Source organism: Elephas maximus, chromosome 12 (genome assembly GCF_024166365.1).
Source record: "Elephas maximus indicus isolate mEleMax1 chromosome 12, mEleMax1 primary haplotype, whole genome shotgun sequence".
In the NCBI taxonomy this organism is placed as follows: domain Eukaryota; kingdom Metazoa; phylum Chordata; class Mammalia; order Proboscidea; family Elephantidae; genus Elephas; species Elephas maximus.
Genome location: NC_064830.1, coordinates 19,627,171 through 19,643,434, shown reverse-complemented (window position 1 = coordinate 19,643,434; position 16,264 = coordinate 19,627,171). Strand labels below are relative to the sequence as shown.

The window sequence follows — 16,264 nt, the reverse complement described above, 5'->3', positions numbered from 1 at the left end:
TGGGGCTAACAAAGTAATCACTATTTGCTAAATGAATAACTGAATATCAAAGTGGTATGATGTATAAGAAATAGTTTGGGAATGGGTAGAGTATTGTAAATTTTATAAGGTTTTATGAAGGTGGGTGGGATTTTGAGTCAGGGATGGGCATTTACAAAGGAGCCAAGATAAATCCACACAAAAGTCCACACAGGTCAATTAGATGAGGAAGAAAGGACAAAACAAACCACTAATATAGGAAGACTTTTAGTCATCATCTATCCCTACCCCGTCATTTTACAGATGGGAAAACAGAGACCCAGAGAAGTGACTCACCCAAGGATTTTAGGAAAATTAAAACTGTCTACTGAACCCTGGGCTTCACAATTCCATGTGCAGTGTAGCTTTGGGCATCCGCTTTCAGGTACCTTGTGCCAGAAAAGACATTACAAAAGCCACTCCCCAGAACTGATGAAAAGCAAACTAGTGAGCCTTTATGAAAAATACTTCACACTTTTTTCTTCCTGAATTGTAATGCAAATTTTATCACACTCGAGGAACTGATATAAAAAGTTTTATTTTAACCATGTAACACTTGTGCCATATTCAATTTTAAGACTTTGAAATGTTTTACACCAAAACTTGTTTCCCTTAAACAGATTAGGAAACGGAATCTGAGTTGGCAGAAGTCAATTCTCGAATTACATTTTAGGTGGACTCCCAGTGGGATTTTAAACTTCCTCTGTGCCTGACAACACAAGGGCGAGCATTTTTCCATCTTAGGGTTACACAAGTGTGAGGACTTATTAACTTTAGGTTAACAATAATTTAAGAGGATCCCATATTACAGGAAAAAAAAAAAAAAAAAAGCCTGAGTATTTACACAATAAATGTTAACGAAAATTATACAAGGCAGTGGTCAAATAGCCAAAAATCAACACAGTAGGTTGACAAACATGCTCATCAATGTAGCTCATGAATTATTTCCTTGACTTTTTTTATTTTGGGGGAACACAAAGGCGGATGATTTACTATAAGCCCTATTAAGTATATGTTTATACTTCCTCCTAAAATAAAAAAATATTTGCACGGAACACCAGTTTCCTGGTTAGAAGTTTAGGAAACTAACAGATTGGCACTCAGATTGAGATAAACGTTAGAAGTGATTGCACTGAGCAATGTCTAATCCATTATGAACTTCAAGATATATTGCAAGTATGAACCACAGGTATCATCTAAAAGGCCTCATAGAAAAAACATTTTCTAATTTCAAAGACATGTAGTAAATATAAATGCAGTAAATTAATACAAAAATCCTGATCTTTTATTTCAGGACGCTCTACCTCAGCATGTCTGTTTGGGCTACAGGATAAAAAGCACTACTTAGCTTCTTCTAATCCTTGGCTTTACGACTTAACAGGAACAAGATCTTGGATGGGTCATTTTGTTCAAGCCTGATTTGAAAATCATCTTGCAATAATATCTTAGATCCCACCCAGAAGACTGCTTGAAGACCATGTCCTCTGATCGACTAGAAGTTGCAGGAAATACAATTTGAGAAACAAAATACTATTGCCGCTCAATAGATACCAGACACAGCTCACTATTCAGCCCAGATTATGCCTCAATTCCTAATGATTTAAGTTAAGAGCTTCTTTCTCTGAGAGATTAGCCTTTAACAAACTAATCTTCTTTGATCTCTTATTTCAGGACACTCTAGCTCAGCATGTCTGTTTGGGCTACAGGATAAAAAGCACTACTTAGCTTCTTCTATGTGGTATCAACCAGTTAAAGCTGAGGCAAGCACAGGATTGACTATGAAATTAATTTTAAAATACTCTAATCCATTAAAGAAAACAAAAGTTAGAAATAACATGCCTAGTCCACACAGGTTTAACTTCGTTTAGTCACCTAGTGAATTTTCAATTAGCTCCCATGAAGTATGTATTCGGTGTAGAAACTAACAACGTTAGGCAAAAATCAGACTTTTACCTTGACAGTACAATGTGTGTTTGTGTGTAAAGTGCCAGTTTTATATACATACTAGTAAGTAAAACTTTCAAATCTGCTTTGAAGCAGTGAGGCTGACATCTTCCAACTGACTGAACAATTTAAATCCTGCTGGATCAAACTAGCTTGAGGGTCTCCCCACTCTAAAGCCAAGATTGCTGCTGGTATAGCTATAAAAAAGGTATCTACGGCTAGCCTGCTTGCAAAAACCTAACACCGACAAGATTTTTCATAAAAATCTAAGTACCCCGTCTTAAGATCTTCTCATTCTAGGCGATATCACTAGCCTGGTTAATAAACAGGATTGGTTTTGAGGTAGCTAATCAGTTTCTAAGATGTCATTAACAAAGATTTCTCCTAGTTGGCGTGGCTGGTTGATATATTTAAAGTAGCTGATTTTTTTTTTTTATGAGAAGGGGGGAAAAAAAAAATCAGCAAAATGAGAGCACGTCTTCTGTTCGCTCAGAAGTCGGCATCCAAGGTAAAAGAATTCTCTGTTGGGCTCGACATCACTCCCATTCTCTGATACTCGCCTACTCTCTTCTCGAAGAAGTTAGTCTTCCCTTCCAGTGAAATGTTCTCCATAAAGTCAAATGGATTCTCTACTTTGAACACCTGAAAAGGTTCACATCGAAATATAAATACAGAACACCAATTTCAAAAAGAACCAAGAGGGGGCTAAAAACAATACTTTACCTTGTTAAAACCCAGTTCCAGCATTAGTCTGTCCGCCACGAATTCAATGTACTGCTTCATTAAAGTACAATTCATTCCGATAAGCTTCACAGGCAAGGCCTCGGTAAGGAACTCCTATGGACCAAAATAAAGCTTCTGAATAGAACTGAAGCATAAGACACCTGTCTTCCAGCAAGCACGAGGGTGACCCTTACATTACCCACCTGTTCTATCCTAACAGCATTAATAATTATTTCTTTGACTCTTTGCTCCGAAGGTTTGTGTAGCAGGTGTTTGAACATGAGGCAGGCAAAGTCACAGTGTAAACCCTAGAAGAAAAAGGTCAAGATCACTCTAGAGCCAAGGAACTTCTACCATTAACTTGGAATATGAAATTGCTTTATCCTTTTCTGTATGCTCCTTATACAACTTACTTGGCAATACGAAGAACATTTAAATTGTCAAAGGGACACTGACTACACCTCTATACTCTGCTTGTGTTGAGGTAGTCTCAGCCCCAGCAAAGACCCTCAATGCTGCCACCTAGATCATGACAGGTCTATGCCTTGCTGCTCTGTGTGATGGCAAAGAATGGAGCAAAAGTTCCACTCAAAGCCTTCTTTCTTTCTACAGCAGGAGCTCTTTAATTGTGCTACTACTCCTAGCAGGAAAGAACATTCTCAGCAACTAGACTAGTTAGCTTTTAAATTCACAATCGAATGCACAGGAAATTAGTAATGAAATTTCAAGGTGAATCAAACCTGAGAGCCCTAGTGCATTAACTCTCCCCAGATCCTCATCTTTCCATAAGGGAAGATCTTCCTATAAGAGAAGATCCAATGTTTGATGGGCACACTGGGCTCCAAGTATTGTAGATTCATGCTCCCTGCCTTCCAGATACGATTTAAACTAGAAAATCTGGGCACCTTTATCTTTATTACTTCAGTTTAATACAAGTGCATTCAATGGCACACACTGAACAGAAGGGATTCTCATTTCACTGGGAAGCTTACCAGCTCTGGGATTTGATTACTTATGTTGAGCTAACTTTGATGTACAGTAGGATCACAAAGAATGCCAAGGAAAAATCGATGATCAAAAGTTGTAATAAAACATCTCTTGAAAAATCCCATCGATTATTTGGAGATTTGTGTATTCAAGCCTATAAGGCATATGTACATATAAATGTATTATAATGTACTCAAGAATACCAGTGAAATAATTTTAGTAAATTATTTAAGGTCTTTTATTCTTTGCTGAGTACCTGGTTGAATTCACATGTTACATGTGGATATAGTGCAACCTGGTATCTTGGGTTCCCTTCGGTGAATCCAGGATGGTACCTGAGAGTTGTAGGGATTTAAAGAGTCCAGATTAGCCTGTTCTTTGAATGGGACTCACCTCATCTCTGCTAATAAGTTCATTGGAGAACGTGAGGCCAGGCATTAATCCTCGTTTCTTGAGCCAGAATATCGATGCAAAAGAACCAGAAAAGAAGATCCCTTCTACTGCTGCAAAGGCTACAACACGCTCTCCTATTAGAGTCAACATCAAAATGTTTGTAGTGAGTATTTCTCTTCTAGGAAGGGCCAACGAACCATAACATTACTTAGAAAAGGAAGTTTTAAGTAGGGCCAAAGGTATCCTTACCATAGGTAGCTTCTTTGTCCCCAATCCAACGCAAGGCCCAATCTGCCTTCTTTTTTACACAAGGCATCGTTTCAATGGCGTTGAAGAGAAACTCCCTAGAAGGCATGGATAGCATTAGCAATCCCAGCAAAGATCCTCGAGTACAAACTTCTAGATATGGATGGGCAATGGGTCTGCAGCCAAAGTCAAACATCGGCCAATTCTTTGCCTGAGGGAAGAACTCAAATTGACATGTTCTTCTTGCTGGTTTGCTTATTCTTGTATAGCTCTTTTTAAAATCAACAGTTAGCTAATACAGATTTGGAGTCCTGGTAGTGCAGTGGTTAAGAGCTTGGCTGCTGCTAACGAAAAGGTCAGCAGTTCGAATCCACCAGCCACTCCTTGGAAACCCTATGGGGTGGTTCTACTCTGTCCTACAGGGTCACTATGGGTTGGAATCGACTCGACGGCAATGGGTTTTAATACAAGTTTAGGTAATCTTTAGTTCATATTGAGTCCTAAGATCTAATACTAAAATTCTTAGCCCATTACATGAAGGGCATTTGTTATCAGCTTAATTATTTCAAGTCCAGATCATGACATGTTTCATAAGCCCTATCTTCTTAAACTTGAATAACCATAAAATCTTAACTCTTAGGGCTGCTTAAGCTATGCTATTACCCAGCCAGACAGTCCTCAAAGACTATCACTTTGGGACCCAATTTCTATACTTTTTAATATAGTATAGGCCTTTTAGGACCTAATATCTATACTTACATGTTTTTATATAATAAAATAATTGAACCGCTACAGATCTAAGATTGCTTCCTACTATAATTTTATGCTACACTGCTGATGCCATGCCAGAAAAGTAAACCGACTGAACGCTATACAAATTCACTTAACTGGGTCTTCCTTGGAGCTCTAGCGACATGATGGCTAAGAGTTCAGGCTGCTAACCGAAAGGTCAGCTGTTAGAATCCACCAACCACTCCTCGGAAACCCTACGGAACAGTTCTACTCTGTGCTACAGGGTGGCTATGAATGACAGCAATGAGCCAGGGTCTTCCTTGCTATACTCCCCTGCCTCCCATTCATCCCAAGGCCCATCTCAGGAGTCTACTGATATCCCAGCCTGTTCCTTTCTGGATGATCTTGGTTTTCTGAAGTCAAGGTCATCAAACACTATCTTTCCACCTTAAGGTCCTCTTATTTCAGAAACCTGTGTCTGCCTCAACCTTGCTTATGAAGGTTAACCATCAGGACTTCCCGACCCTACCCCTCTCTGGTTGTTTACTCCTAGTTATGCCGTCTCCCATTTCTGTATGCAAAAGTATTCAAATCCCCCCTGAAAGAGCTACTTCTATCTTACTGGCCTTTCAAGTTACCATTCATTCCTCTTCATTCTTCCAAGTAGTCTACAAATTTCCCATAGGCTCACCTCTTCCATCCTATACAAGACTCCTGTTCTAAAGCAAACCCTTAGTACTAGACCACGCAACAGCACATTCCTCATTTCCTCCTCTCCAATCAACGTCCAAAACCCAAAATAAGCCCTAACCTATCTTTACTTTTCGTCTATTACCCCCGAATGAATATAAACTAGCATTTTTAGCTAAACTATTTTGGCCTAAATTAATCTTACGGTTTACTGCTACCTCTGCATATTATACAATTCACCTCACTTATACTTTTTTAGGTTTTATTTTCTGTACTATGTTGCCAACTTCCTCAGAGGCAAGTTATGTTCTATTTTGTATTCCCCCTACTCTGCCCTGCTCCAGCCTCACATTGTTGGTTCTCAGCACATTTGCCGCATAAGTAATTGCCAGACCCAGGTTTTAGTTCATCACATACAACCTCTAGGGATGTTTTTTTCCCCAAAAGTAAGGCATTAGATTGGATTTTCCACAGTACACTTCCAATTCTAAACCTGGAACATCAAGTAACTTTGTTTTTAGGTGATTGGTTAATAAAGTGAATTTAGGCCTATTTTTCCAACTGTCTGCTCCGTAATTTTAAAGTAATTTTTCTATCCCTATATGAATGTGTGGCATAGTGGTTAAGTGCTACAGCTGCTAACCAAAGGGTCGGCAGTTCAAATCCGCCAGGCGCTCCTTGGAAACTCTATGAGGCAGATCTACCCTGTCCTATAGGGTCGCTGTGAGTCGGATTCGACTCGACAGCACTGGGGTTTTTGTTTATATGAATGCAAGGAGCCCTGGTGGTGCAGTGGTTAAGCATTCAGCTGCTAATCAAAAAGGTTGGCAATCTGAATCCAACAGCCGCTCCTTGGAAACCCTATGGGGCAGTTCTACTCTGTCCTACAGGGTTGCTATGAGTCGGAATCGACTCGATGCAAAAAGATTCCTGGATGACATAACCGATTTGTTATTAGCTGCCAACCTTACGGTTGGGGGTTCAAACCCACCCAGTGGCACTGCAGGAGAAAGGCCTGGCAATCTACTTCCATAAGGATTACAGCCAAGAAAATCCTATGGAGCAGTTCTACTTCGTAATACCTGGGGGTCGTCATGAGTCGAAATCAATCAGACAGAAACAGGTTTTTCTTTTTTGGTTTATGAATGCAAAAACTTAAAGTAACAATTAAGGAGTCCTAAACATCTTGGCATACCACCCTAATACTCACCTTTCCTTGGAATCTTTAATGTAAGTGTCAATAAGGAGACTATACATTTCAGAATGTATGTTTTCCATGGCAATTTGGAAGCCATAGAAACAGCGGGCTTCGGTAATCTGAACTTCTTGGCTAAATCGCTCCACCTAGTGGTAGAACACATCAAAGTTAAACCTGAGGAAAAACTACCAGCAGCTACTCACCAGTCAATGGGCATTGGTCACCTCACACTTCCTTTTTTTGTACCATTATAAGATTGATTTATTCTTTCCTAATTCATTGCAAGAAGAAGCCAGTCACTTACAAGGCAGGTATGCATCCAAATTATTAAAACAGCAAAGTCATAAAAAGGAGAGAGCAAATGAAATGTGGTAGCCACAAGGCCTAAACTCATCACCATTTAACATTGTTTTGGAGTTTCTCACAAAATACCATAACGAATAACTGCAAAGCACAGTGTAAAACAGGAAACGCCACATTACATAAATACCTCATAGATACACATACACATACGTTCTGTATAAAAGAACTATAAAGATGAGGAAAACAAATTCCTTCTGTCTTAAATACTCAAGTGAATAAAAGCAGACGTTTTCTGGAAACTCACCAGGTTTTCATTCACTATGCCATCACTTGCTGCAAAGAAAGCCAGAACGTGTGATATAAAATATCTCTCCTCAGGCTTCAGGGCTTCCCAGTGCTGAATGTCCTTGGAAAGATCCACCTGAAGTTTAGAAGTCCGTAATTTTAGCATAAAGGGAAGAGATTCAAACGTGCAGGACCTAACACATACGTATAAGTCTTGAACTTTCTTTTAAGTCTACAAGCACCACTTGATAAAAACATTCTTCACATAGTTTCCTCTGCCAATTAGAATATCTAACATCCTCAGTGGGCCAGTGTCTCCAAGAAGAACGTATATTTCAAACAATTTATAACCAGCTACCATTAAGGGTATTTCCTAGAGTTGAGGACAGGGCTGCAAGTTGCTGAATTACCTCCTCAGCTGTCCAAAAGGAAGCCTCAGCTTTCTTGTACATCTGCCAAATATCATGGTATTCAATAGGAAAGACGACAAAGCGGCGGGGATTTTCTCTCAGCAGTGGTTCATCTTCCACGCTGGAGGCAGGTACCTTAGTGTTCTCCTGTTAGAGAAGGCAACAAAAAGGCTGGCTAAATTTAGGTTGAACCATATGAAATGGCCATTCTTAGGATGGGACGCACTCGATTATCGGCAATTTCATGTGGTTCGACCTCAACAAGGGCAGGAAATAAACCTTGTAACAAAACAGTATGTTAAATATATATATTAAGTAATACGTAAATATTGACCCATATATAATATATAAGTATTAAGCAATATGTTAAACGTCATATAGGTATTATGTATAACATGAAGTGAGCATAATATAGAAATACATTAGGAAATATACTTATATATAATAAGAAATTATATACAGGAAAGGGCGCTTTGGCGGGAAAAGGGGTGCGAGGGCGGGGGAGGAAGAGGTGGAGTGATGGGGCAAGCGGGAAAACAGCTGAACAGACAATAAGTGAGGCTTTGGCGCCAAGACCGGTCTCTGCAAGGCTGCCCCCTACACCTCGGGGCCTGTCTGCGCAGGCGGCCTCAGCACATCGTCCAGCTCCGAGAGCCAGCTACTCACCGGCTCCTGGAAGATCTTCCTCGCAGCCTTGCTGGCCAGGACGCGGGCACTGCTGAGAGACGGGGGCTGCAGGGAAGAGGCGCGGTGAACCTGGTGTAGGTCTCCTCCCTGCCCGCCGCCCAGCTCCACACCCAGCTCCATATACCCAAACCAAACCCACTGCCGGGGAGTCGATGCCGACTCACAGCAACCCTGTAAGTCAGAGTAGAACTGCCCCAAAGGGATTCCGTAATCTTTACGGAAGCAGGCTGCCACGTCTTTCTCCATGGGAGTGGCTGCTGGATTCGAACTGCCGACCTTCCGGCTCCTGGATTCGAACCGCCGCCCTTCCAGTTAGCAGCCGAGCGCTTTAGCCATGGTGCCCCTCGGGGTTCCCTATACACATGCACGCTCACAGTGTTCTCTTTGTCCGCCAGGGTGAGCCCCTTCATGGGAGAAAGCCGGAGCTGCTGCTGGTCGATGGTGGCGAGCGGGACACGGACCGACAGCATGGCGATAGCCTGAGAGCCGGGGAGGCGCAGCGCAGAGAACAGCACACCTGGCAAATCAGGAAGAACGGGTGATTCCGTGCCCGCTCAGCGGTGTTTAAATACCCTTTGCGCGTCGAGAGCGAGCCAATGAGAAGGGGCTGGTGCCGCCTTCCCATTGGATGCGTCCAATCGGACCGTGGGCCACGCGTAAGCGCCGATTCACGCGGGAGATTCAAGCGCAGGGCGGAAGCGCTCGCCGCGGTACATCCGGGACGCGGGGGGTTGCTCCCGGGGGTCCGCTCCGGGGATCCCCAGGAGCCGCCGGTTAAATCGGAAACGCTGCTGTCCAGGCCTCTGAGGGTCCCACTGGAAAAAGCTGCAGCCCGCGCTCGTCTCGGTCACTATGGCGCGCGCGGGCACTGGACCCAAAAACCGTTTGGGACTGGCTGCAGGAGGCACAGTGATTGGTGCTCTGCGCGTCGCGCCCCAGCCCGCGGAGCGCGAGAGGAGTCTCGATTCTGCAGATCCACCTTCCCGGAAAACGTCTCTTTTCTGAATTTGTTCCACCGTTTGAATCAAAGGATTTTGCAAGGAGGTTGGTGCAAATGCCTGTAAAGCGCCCCTCGCAGAGGGGGAAAAGCATTGTCGCCACCATTTAGATGCAGTGCAAGGCCAGAGAGTGTTCCCTAAGATCTGACAAGCTTGTAGGGTGGTCGGCAAAGACAGTGTAGACTAATGATTAGGACCGCTGGCTGCTGAGGTCCGTGGCTCCAGTTGCTGTGTGACTAGGAGATCACCTGACTTTCTTAAAAATTCGGTGCCTTCATTGGTAAATGGGGCATATTACCGTACCTAACTTATGGGGTTATTACGAAAATGAGAGGATTAGATGAGATAATTCACGTAAAATGCCCAGTACTAAGTAAACCTTCAATTTAAATGATATGGACAGAAGGCCTTCGGTGCAGTTCTCAACTGAAATCCTGTCTGCTCTCCGACTCCACTGTCCCCTAGGTCACCGTTGTTTTAACATGCAATTTCCAGCCTGAGAATTTAGCAGTCAGTATCAATTCATGAATTTTCATTTCTAACACAAATTGACCAGTAAAAAATTGCAAACTGAGCAAAAAATCCTGAGAACGTGCAGAGAATTACTGAAGAACCAGTAACTTATTCACTATTTATTGGGCGCCAAATAGCTTGAAGAGCTCGATTGCTAACCAAAAGGTTGGCAGTTCGAATCCACCAGCTGCTGCTTGCATACCCTATGGGCCAATTCTCCCCTGTCCTATAGGGTTGCTATGAGTCGATATCGACGCGACGGCAATGGGTTTGTGTTTTTTGGTAAACAGCTTGAAGAAGGGGCTGAAAATCCATTAGAGTGGGAGTGGAGATATGAACTTATTACACAGTTTTCATTTAAGTTTGTATGTGGTTTTTATGATTTGCCAGAGATGTTTGCCCTCAGGGCTGTCACTAAGATAGACACTTGAATTTTAGCACAGCCTTTTCGAGATACATAATACTTTACAGACGTTGGGGTAGGGAAGATACTCTTCCACCTAGATCTGTTTCTTGAAGTACTACATACGTGTGTTCAAAGTATTCTCATGTTCGAGAAAGATCAACGACAATCATACCTCTTACAAATGCAACAAGTAAAACTTTTAGTATGCATTTGTTTTAAAGCAACTCCCAGACATTGTCAGTCTTACCCTTACCTCAGCATGCATCTCCAAAAAATGGACATTTTTATTGGTAATTTTATGGCCGATAGTCATTATCGCATCTAAAAATCAATTAATTCCTTGGTATCATCTAATACTCATTTCACATTCAAGTTTTCCGTAATCAGTATCCAAAGTGCTACTTTGGGTTACTCCGTCTTTTTTTTTTTTTTTTATTACTGACTGTAATTTTGTGGGGTAGTCAGAAATTAGGAGTTCATTTTTAGTTGTTTTCTCCTGACTACCAAAATACCACTTATCAATTGTAAAAAATGTGGAACGATGAGTACATATAAAGAGGCAGAGAAAAAATGTCACCATCCTCCCCTTCATGGCCTCCCAACTCCTGGAACGTTTCGGGATCCTCCCTTCCTCCCCTTAAACCGGGTTATTAGTACCGCGCCGGTGTACAAAGGAGGAAGCTGGCCAAGAAGGCTACGTGCTCTGCCGGGCAGCCACGCCCGTATGAGTCCACTGGGCCCGCCAGGCCTCTGGCTCCCAGCGCCTCCCCTTTTGCCTCTGGGACCGGGGAGAAAAGGGGATCCGACCAGGCCCGGGCGGTACAGTCTCCTTAAGAGGTGACGCCGCGGGCTCCTGCCGGCAGCACGCAGCTCCACCTGCAGTAGACACTGGGGCTGCTCCCAGACGTTGGAATCCGCCGAGTTTTTCCGCATTTTTCCTTCGGCGCGGGTTTTTTGAATCTACTCTATGATTGGTCCGGAAGAGAGATGGTTCCTCCCCCAACCCCTGGCAAGAGGCTCCACTTCATTCAATTCATTGGGCGCCCCCCCCGCAAGCCCCGTCCATTTCCGCCGCTCGCGCTCCCGTCGGCCACGCAGCCAGCGCGGGGCAGTTTGCTCCTCCCGCGTCGCTGTGTAGGGTGGCTTCCGGCTACTCGACCCATGGCCATGATTTTACAGGTCGAGAAACAAACCTGGGGACATGCCGTGAAAGCCACTCATTTTCTATCAGACACTATGCTGGGATTATAATAATAATAATACAGGGCACCTGGATCAGGGGCTTTATACTTATAATCTAGACAACAACAGTGTGAGGTGACTATGTCTAGCCCCTTCTTGTAGGTGAGGAAACTATACCAGAGAGGCAGGGAGACTGCCCAAAGTCACAGCTAGTTAAACTCCACAGCTAGGACTTTTCTCCCTCAGCTTTTTTGTTGTTGAGAATACACACAGCAGAACATACACCAATTCAACAATTTCTGCATGTATAATTCAGTGACACTGATTACATTCTTCGAATTGTGCAACCAATTTCACCCTCCTTCTCAGAATTGTTCTTCCCAACTCACTGTTCCCTATATCTCCCTCAAGTTCTTGTTATGAAAATTTTCAACATACAGAAAAAAAAAAAAAAGTGAAAGAATTCTACGATGATCACCCACCACTTAAAAACCAAAAAACAAACAAACCGGTTGCCTTAGAATCCATTCGGACTCATAGCGACCCTATAGGACAGACTAGAACTGCCCCATAGTTTCCAAGAAGCACCTAGCTTAGGATTCATCAACTGTTTCCGTTTTGCCATACTTGCTTTATCTCCCTCTGCATGTGAAGAGAGGAGTCCTGGTGGAGGTGTGGTTAAAGCCCTCGGCTGCTAACCGAAAGGTGGGCGGTTGGATATGGCACTTGGATGTAGCACTCGGCTTCCTTAAAGATTACAGCCTTGGAAACTATATGAGGCGGTTCTACTTTAAATTGGAATCTACTCGATGGCAACAGGTTTGGTTTTTGGTTAATCAGGAGACCTGGGTCAGAATTGTTTGGCTGATGACCAATACGTTAGCGGTTTAAACCCACCCAGCAGTTCCACAGGAGAAATACCTGGCGGTCTGCTTCTGTAAAGATTAAAAATAAAACAAAACAAAAAACCACTGCTGTCCAGTCCATTCCGTCTCATAGGGACCCTATAGGACAGAGTAGAGCTACCCCATAGGGTTTCCAAGGCTGTAATCTTTACGGAAGCAGACTGCCATGTCTTTCTACAGCCTCGAAAACCCTATGGGGCAGTTCTGCTCTGTCCTATAGAGTCCCTCTGAGTCAGAATCAACTTCGCCGCAGCAGGTTTGGTTTTGGTTTGGTGTATGTGAGGTGTTTTGTTTTCTGGAAAGTGAGTTGCAGACATTATGACATTTTATTCTTAAATATTTCAGCATGTATATCTTAAAAATAAGGATGTTCTCTAACATAACGCAATACTATATTTACACCTAAGAAAATTAACCATAATTCTTTAATATCATTGAATATCCAGTACATATTCAAATTTTCCCAATAGTCTCAAAAATGTCTTCTATAATTTGTTGTTTGTTTTTGTGAGTTTTGGGTTTTTTGTTTTTGTTTTTTTGAAGCAGCTTCCAATTATGTTCATGCGTTGTATCTGGTTATCATGCCTTTTGAGTCTCTTTTAATTAGAAAAGCCCTTTCACTCCCCACCCCCTGCCCCCGCTCCACCGCCATGACATTGATTTTGTGAAGAGTCTAGGCCTGTTATCTAATGGAATGTGCTACAGTAAACATTTGTCTGATTGTTTCTTCACAGTGGCATTTAACTTGTTTTTCTAACTTCTGTATTGACCGGCTGATTCAAACCCACCAGCTGTTCCCAGGGAGAAAGATGTTGCAGTCTGTTTCCTTAAAAATTACAGCCTTGAGAACCCTATGGGGCAATTCTACTGTGTCTTACAGGGTCGTTAGGAGTCGAAATCAACTTCACAGCAACAGTCTTGGGTTTTTTTGTTTGTATTTAATATAAACTGGTGTCTAAAGGAGGCCTGGTGGCTCAGTGGTTAAGCGTTTGGCTGCTAACTAAAAAGTTGGCAGTTCGAATCCACCAGCCACTCCTTGGAAACCCTGTGGGGCAGTTCTACTCTGTCCTGTAGGGTCACTATGAGTCGGAATCAACCTGATGGCAACAGGTTGGTTTGGTTTTTTGGTTGGTGTCTGAAGACTTTATTAGATTGGTTAAAAGTTATTGTGAAGAATAAATCAGAGGTGATGCCATAGCTAGGATTAGAACCCAAGTCTGAATAATTCTAAATCCTGGACATTTTCAACCACAGAGTCTATACTACTCCTATGGTGATAATATTTTGCTAATTTATAGAATACTGTATTCTCTTGTAGGAAGCCCTGGTGGCAAAGTGGTTAAGTGCTACGGCTGCTAGCCAAAAGGTCGGCAGTTCAAATCCACCAGCTGCTCCTTGGAAACTCTATGGGGCAGTTCTACTCTGTCCTATAGGGTCACTATGAGTCAGAATTGACTCCATGGCAATGGTTGTTTTTTGTTTTTTGTTTTTTTTTTGGTATTCTCTTGTGCTATTTTAAGCAACTAATTTTAATGATGAAAGAAATCTTGGTTTCTGTGGTAGCCAGGCTCCACAATGGCCCCCAATGCTCCCCTGCTCTCCTAGTATTCACATCCTGGTGTAGCTCCCTCCCACATTTAATCTGTGCTGGTCTGTGTGTCTAACAGAATACTGTAGAAGGAATGGTATGTGAGGCATGTAACTTCCAAGGGTAGGTCATAAAAAATACTGCAGCTTCCTTTTTGACCTCTTCGACTACTTGCTCTGGGGGAAGCTACCACCATGCCATGAGGACAAACAGCTCTTTGGAGAGGCCCATTATAGAGAAGAACTGAGGCCTCCCACTAACAGCCAGCACCAATGTGAGAGCCATGGGAGTGAGTCCTTCTGAAAGCAGATCCTCCAGCCCCAGTCAAGCTATCAGAAGGTTTCCGCCCCAGCAGACATCTGACTGCAAACTCAGGAGAGACTCCAGCCAGAACCACTCAGCTAAGCCACTCCAGAATTCCTGACCCACAGAAACTCGGAAAGATAATAAATGTTTACTCTTGTTTTAAGCCAGTAAGTTTTATAGCAATTTGTTACTCAGCAATAGACAATTACAGTTTGAAATCAGGAAATTGTGATTTGAGTTGATAGGAATTTGATGTCACCCTGTGGGGATTGCAACCCACTTGACAAAATAATATATGTATAAATTTTTGAATGAGAAATTAACTTGAGCTGTGAACTTTCACCTAAAGCACAATTGAAAAAAAAAAAAAGAATTTGACTTCAACATGTCATAGAAACCAGGGCTCCCAGGCTTAGGGTAGGACGAGCAAAGGACCCAAGTGCAGGGATTAGGGAGACTGAAGACAATTCCTTTTAAGAAGCGGAAGGGGCAGAGTAGTTTCTATCAGGGCTTGGAAGCGGTTCATCCCTCTTCAGACCTCCCCACCCCCACCTCACCCCCAGTAAGAATTTCCCTTTCCACCCCAGATACACTGAATCAGAATTTTAATAACATCCCCAGGTGATTCTTACACAGTGGTGTCAAAGTGGTTTAAGCATTTGGCTGCTAACCAAAAGGTTGGCAGTTCAAATTCACCAGCCACTCCTTGGAAACCCTATGCAGCAGTTTCACTCTGTCTTATAGGGTCACTAAGAGTCGGAATCGACTCAATGGCAACGGGTTTGGCTTTTTGTTTTTTGACCCTAAGCCTGACCCTTCTCTCCTTGACCCCAAACCTTCTCCCCCCCGCCCCACTGCAGTCTCCCTGGCTTATGTAAGCAATGGGAATGCTATGGTGTGTGTCTGTGTTTCACAGAGGCTGTATAGAAATGCCCTGGTGGCTTTTCCAAAAAGGGGCCCAGTGCCCACACTTTTCCCAGAAGGTGAAGTCCTAGCTGAATTTAGTTGTTTAGTTTTTCTTTCTGCAGCTATCTGTCCCTCTCCTCCGTGGAGTTCCTTTGTTTCCCACCCACTATAGGTAAAGCTGGGCGGCAAGGCCGACCCCCCCGCCCCCCTCCACAGGGCTGTAAGCTACTCTTTGCCTCTAAAGAGCGTGGCCTTCCCCTTTATGAGCTTTACAAGTTCCTTCGGAACCTTAGGGTGCTCTGATTCCTCAGTTATGAAAATGCATTCACGGGAAGCAGGAAGAGGGATTACTTCATCCCAAGTGTGACTTGTTAGCTGTGGGTGAGGTTGGACCAGCCTCCCTGTGCCCTCCCGTCCTTCTGCCTGCCTGGTGAGCCGCAGTATGCCATCCCCAGAAACCTGCCATGAGACCTTCCTATCCTAGAAAAGCAGCTCCCTTCCCTTATTTCACCCCATTTCCCCGCCCCCCAGCTTCACTGCCTACTTGGGGAAGGCCCAGGGTGTGCCTTCACCTGGCAGCCTCCACTCTGGTCTTCCTGTGCCCAGGAGGCCAAGCTCCCTCCCTTGAAGGCTGCAGTTTCTGTCCCTTCCAGCCTATGTCTGAAGGAGAGGATTTTCCATGGATTGATGTGAGAATGACAAATATATAAAATGGAAGGCCACAAGGTTCCAGGCCCAGGGTTTATAGTTTACATCCTAACAGCCAAGCTCAGCTTTGTAATGACTTATCACTGAATAGCTTTTTCATTAATAGCCTTTCTTTCCCAGATTGTCTGCCATCGAG

General features: G+C 43.3%; 1 protein-coding gene across 1 annotated transcript; it reads right to left on the bottom strand.

Moving 5' to 3' along the window:
* Positions 1–543: 543 nt before the first annotated feature.
* RRM2 (ribonucleotide reductase regulatory subunit M2) lies at positions 544–9,149 on the bottom strand. The gene is made up of 10 exons (XM_049904265.1): positions 8,991–9,149; positions 8,596–8,661; positions 7,930–8,076; positions 7,539–7,655; positions 6,944–7,077; positions 4,315–4,409; positions 4,066–4,199; positions 2,889–2,993; positions 2,686–2,799; positions 544–2,604 (listed from the first exon to the last, which is right to left on the bottom strand). Exons 1-10 carry the CDS (start codon positions 9,084–9,086, stop codon positions 2,452–2,454), a joined length of 1,161 nt encoding a protein of 386 aa, XP_049760222.1. The 5' UTR covers positions 9,087–9,149; the 3' UTR covers positions 544–2,451.
* Positions 9,150–16,264: the final 7,115 nt, after the last annotated feature.

What these genes read in the sequence shown, in the direction of transcription:
- RRM2 (XM_049904265.1), bottom strand. Translation starts at nt 9,086, where the DNA reads ATGCTGTCGGTCCGTGTCCCGCTCGCCACCATCGACCAGCAGCAGCTC. An exon ending in ATGCTGTTAGGATAGAACAG is followed by an intron (nt 2,800 to 2,888) that starts GTGGGTAATGTA and finishes TTTGGTCCATAG; the next exon opens with GAGTTCCTTACCGAGGCCTT. An exon ending in TGGAACTGGGTTTTAACAAG is followed by an intron (nt 2,605 to 2,685) that starts GTAAAGTATTGT and finishes GAACCTTTTCAG; the next exon opens with GTGTTCAAAGTAGAGAATCC.